Source organism: Ascaphus truei, chromosome 13, assembly GCF_040206685.1.
Source record: "Ascaphus truei isolate aAscTru1 chromosome 13, aAscTru1.hap1, whole genome shotgun sequence".
NCBI classification, from domain to species: domain Eukaryota; kingdom Metazoa; phylum Chordata; class Amphibia; order Anura; family Ascaphidae; genus Ascaphus; species Ascaphus truei.
In genome coordinates, this window is record NC_134495.1 from 23016280 (window position 1) to 23021443 (window position 5164).

A 5164-nucleotide genomic window follows, 5' to 3' on the forward strand; every position below is an offset into this window, starting at 1 on the left:
ACGCCATAGCGTGTGCTGCAGAACGTACTGAGGACCTAGCCGTAGCTCTCTCTCCCCAAAGCACAAGCCGGTGCTAGTAGGTCAATATCGGGGCAACTATGCAGTGACATGTTCAAAAACCCTCACTCTTATGCCCATATTCAATAAGATGTGAAGATGCCTCCTGAGCTGGAGAAGAGATTAACTCCAGTCAAACGGTGGGGATTAAAATCTCCACCACAGGGAACTGTTGATTTTCTGGGCACAATCTGTCTTGATACCAACTATGTAATAACTGCTAACAAGTTCACCCCTTCTTAGAACTAAACCCCAACAGACAGGAGTGAGACAGAGATTGCAAAATAAAGCACACTTTATTACAAAATAATCTTCCACTGTCCAGTCTCAGAGGTCGAAAACCCTAGAGGACTCCACCGTTATGTCTCATTGATCTCAACATTTCTGCGCAACAGTTTCCTGAGACCCCCCTTCACCTCTTGGTTCCTCAGGCTATAAATAAGGGGGTTCAGCAGAGGGGTCACCACACTGTAGAGGAGAGAGAGCAGTTTGTCATTATCGGGGGAGTCGCTGGTCTTTACCCGCACGTAGGTGAACGCCCCCGTTCCAAAGAATAAGGTGACAGAGACAAAGTGTGAGGCGCAGGTGGAGAAGACCTTTCTCCGGCCCATGTTGGTGCTAATGTGCAGGATGGCGGCAATAATGCGTCCATAGGAGTAGAGCACCAGGGCGAAGGGCAGGGGGAGGACCAGGAAGCCGGTGACCGAAACTGCAATCTTGTTAGCGGAAACGTCAGTACAGGCCAACTTGAGCAGAGGCGGAATGTCACAGAAGAAGTGATTGATGAGGTTGGGACCACAGTAGGGGAGGCTAAAGATGGAGACCGTCTGGCCAAGAGAGATAAGGTTGCCAGAGACCCAAGAGATGGCGGCCAAGTGGAGGCACGTCTTTTTGTTCATGACAGAAAAGTATCTCAAAGGGTTGCAAATGGCCACATAACGGTCGTAAGCCATAACGGCCAGGAGGAAGCACTCAGTGACGCCAAGGGTGAAGAAGCAGTACATCTGGGTGCAGCACCCATAAAAGGAGATGGTTTTCCTCTTGGCCACAAAGGTCTGGAGCAGCTTGGGGAGGGTGACCGTGACATAGCAGATCTCCAGGAAGGACAGGTTGCGGAGGAAGTAATACATGGGGGTTTGAAGGAGAGAGTCGAGTGTGGCCACAGAGATGATGGCCAGGTTGCCCAGAAGGGTGAAGACGTAGATGAGGAGGAAGAAGAAGAAGAGGAAGAGTTGGAGCTTGAGGGAGAAGTTGGTAAAGCCCATGAGGATGAATTCCTCAATTCTGGACTGGTTCCCTGAGATCTTATCATTTGAGGAGGTCATCTAGGGATATGAGAGAGATGGATACAGAGGTGTTAATGTGATTAATAACTGTTCAGTGAGGATACATTTAAGGGATAGAGTGTAAGTGCAGTTCTCATTGCAAGCATATGATATCAACAACAACATTAAAAGGAAACCTCTGAACATTCCAGTGACAGCCACGTGTGGAAAAACAACCGAAACTACTAGAAATACAGGAAGAAGAAAAGTGTTACATGCATTAGTCTTCCTGTTATATAATGTAGCACCCATGTAATGTATTCCTCACTCATACTAATCATATTCTCTTAATGGGAGAGCTTCTGTATCAGCCAGTGGGCTGCTCACTCCATTTATCTGCTGACTGCTCCAATATAAAAATACATGTTTTATTAGTGAAAGAGACAACATGCAGAGAGAGAGAAATGTGGAGGAAGAGAGGGAGAGGAGGGAGGGAGAGAGAGAGAGAGGGAGAGAGAGGGCGAGAAGGATGGAGAGAGAGAGGGAGAGGGAGAAGGAGAGAGAGAGAGGGCGAGAAGGATGGAGAGAGAGGAGAGAGAGAGGAGGGAGAGAGGGTGAGAAGGATGGAGAGAGAGAGAGGAGAGAGAGAAGAAGAGAGGAGAGAGAAGGAGAGGAGAAAGAAGAGAGGAGAGAGAGAGAGAAGAAGAAGAGAGGAGAGAGAAGAAGAGAGGAGAGAAAAGAAGAGAGGAGAGAGAGAGAGAAAGAGAGGGAGGGAGAGAATAGTTAGAAAAAGAAAGAGAATAGAGGAAGACGTGAAAGGGAGATATACCGATGTGGGATAGGGTTCAGTGAAGGAGAGATGTGTTATGCATAGGGATAAAAACTGGGATCTCCCTGTAAGGGATAAACTGGGTCTCAAGGGAACGGGATACACCCAGAGTATGAAGAAAAAAACTGTATCCAATAAAATAATTCCTTCAATAGTATTGATGATTATTAGCCTGCAAGGGCGGAACATGTCAGTGTGATTGCCATCAGTGAATAAATCGCTTCCATTCACCCTCTTTGGCGGGTTATTTCTGCGGTGCAGAGTTTTTTCTGGCTGGGTGCCAAGTTTCGTTCCTATGAATAGGGATAGAGTTGAATGTTTTAGAGCCAACGATGCTGTAGCTGACAATGAAGAAGTAACAAGATAGGAAGACAAAGATAGAAATATTCAGGCAGACGTTCGCAAAAACATCTTACAGAACCCTGCTGCAGAGACAGACATTTAGGCAGCAGTGAAAGAGAGAGATGCAGAAGAGGACAGAGAGCAGTGCGCAGAGAGGAGGGAGGTCAGGGGGGAGACACACATCCTTAGCCAATAGCCAACATCAAATAGTGACACATTTTCTTTGCAGGGATTTATAAAAATGGCCAGTTTCTTTGAAGAAGACTGCGTTATACCTCAGCCCTGATTACCGGAGCTTGGGAATCGCTGCGGTATTTATTGAGCCCCTACACTGTCCCAGTAAAAGGCCTCACGTGTTGGATATTTGTGGCGAATTTGTTATTAAAATGTTCGAGTTTAAAAAATACGATCAATTTCTGAAAGCCAGCGGGGAGCATGTGCTGGGAATAGGCAGGGGTGGGCAACTCCAGCCATCAAGGGCCACCAACAGGTCAGGTTTTCAGGATATCCCTGCTTCAGCACAGTTGGCTCAGTCGAAGACCGAGCCACGGATTGTGCCACCGGTGCTGACCTGACCTGTTGGTGGCCCTGGAGGACTGTAGTTGCAGACCCCTGGACTAGGAGGCACAGAGTATCATTATTACTACTGCAAAACTACTCACAGTACCACCATTTTTTAATTTATATATATAACAGGAAATTGAATTGACCTAAGAAATACCCTCCCAATTCCACTTCCTGTTAATAATAATAATAATAGCATGTTCTTGTATAGCACTGCTAGTTGTACACAGCGCTTTACAGAGACATTTTGCAGGCTGAGGTCCCTGCCCCGTGGAGCTTACAATCTATTTTTGGTGCCTGAGGCACAGGGAGATAAAGTGACTTGCCCAAGGTCACAAGGAGCCGACGCCGGGAATTGAACCGGGCTCCCCTGCTTCAAACTCTCGGTACCAGTCAGTGTCTTTACTCACTGAGCCACTCCTTCTCCTGTTTAACTCCTAACAAGGCGTTATAGGCCCCCCTGGCACTGAAAGGGTTAATAATTTTTTTAAAAAAAGAATACTGTTAGGCATATTTATTTCGGGTTTAAAATGAGCGTGGCCTCAATGGTTAACAAGTTCAGAATTTCTTGCAAGTGGGCACAGTACTACTGCTTTTTATAAAGTCACTGACCCGCGGGAAGCCTCCAAATAAAATGATCGGTGTATAGTCCCGCCCATTTCTTTCAGCTATATTTTGCCTTATCTTCTTCAGCGTGGGGGGTACATTGGGGAAGCAAAAATGTTGTTCTCCGTGGCTGATACCTTATACCTCATACATAAAGCTTGTCCCCCTGCAGACGCAGTTACCAGAACTACTGTCTCTGTACGTTCTTCCTACCTACCAATTAGATTGTAAGCTCTTCGGAGCAGGGACTCCCTTTCCTAAAAGTCACTTTTATGTCTGAAGCGCTTCTTCCCATTATGTGTTATTTGTATTATTTGTTATTTATATGATTGTCACGTGTTGGAATGTCAATCCTCGTCTCAGAATAAAAACTTCTAAACACAGCCTGATAACAGGATGTTCACTTGATATTAACTACGTTCATTCTAATTATAACTGCGGGAAAAAAAATGAAACATGATTTATGAATGTACTGGGCTGAGTCTCTGTAAAGAAGCCCAGTTATCTCTCACTAACCTCTCCACCTGCTTCTCTCCCTTACTACAAGAGGCATGGCTATGTGTCGCTGTGACGTGCACGGCAGAAGTGTTGGAATGGAACCCAGGATACATTGAAAGCCTTGCAAATGGTTCTACTGACACAGGTTCCCGGAGCGCGGACAAGACCAAGGGCGTGTGAATAAAAAGAAAAAGGTGAAATATAGTGCAATACAACAGAAACAATCGTTGACAAATGGGGTAGGTAGGTATCTCACTCACATATTCCGTGAGGGATTCAAGCCGTGTGGTTATCTAGAGTGACCAACTCGTAGGACCATCGGGGGAAACCCTTGTCAATCATCCATCGGAAGAAGGTGAAAAATGGGTATACTGATACATTTCTGATACTGATACATTTTGCAGTAATAACATCTGCACTATGTAGATTGACATGTACCTTGGCTTACAAGTGAGTTTCAAGGTTTAAGAAAAGGTTTATGAAGTTGCCTAGGCCACTATAATGAAATTAGCAGGAGACAGTCCAGGGGTGACTTCAAGCCCCGAGTTTGACCCACAGATCAGAAGTTGAAGAGCTCTGACCTACAGCTATTTCTCACGAAGGTTCAACACTATCTCTCTGGTCCCTTCTCAGTAAAACACGCACAGCTATCTCTCAGTTTGCTCCACTCCCTTACTATAATGCATACTGCTCTCTCTCTGCCCCACGTCTCTGACTCACACAGTGGAAACCACTCACCTCTGCCACGGGGCTTGGGGGTGAACACCGCCCGCAATGGATGAGCTATGGGCCTGGTGTTTAAAAAGACTCAGCCCCTCTCACCCTCTGGGAACACACTCTCCCCCTGACACCTCATTAAACTCCTGCAACTTTCAGCTCCTCCCGGAAACTTTCTGGCCAGATGTGCATCGTCTGTTAATTAATCAACAGGTATCATCTTTAACCCCATGCAAGGTCCTGCAATGCATATGTCTGTCTGTGATCAGAGTTGGCAAGCTGGGCC

The 5164-nt window shown here is 46.2% G+C and overlaps 1 protein-coding gene across 1 annotated transcript; it reads right to left on the minus strand.

The window, feature by feature from the left end:
- Nucleotides 1–245: 245 nt before the first annotated feature.
- Nucleotides 246–4920, minus strand: LOC142464520 (olfactory receptor 10A7-like). Its single transcript, XM_075567899.1, has 2 exons — nucleotides 4900–4920; nucleotides 246–1382 (listed from the first exon to the last, which is right to left on the minus strand). Exon 2 carries the CDS (start codon nucleotides 1380–1382, stop codon nucleotides 417–419), a length of 966 nt encoding a protein of 321 aa, XP_075424014.1. The 5' UTR covers nucleotides 4900–4920; the 3' UTR covers nucleotides 246–416.
- Between the last annotated feature and the right edge of the window lie 244 nt (nucleotides 4921–5164).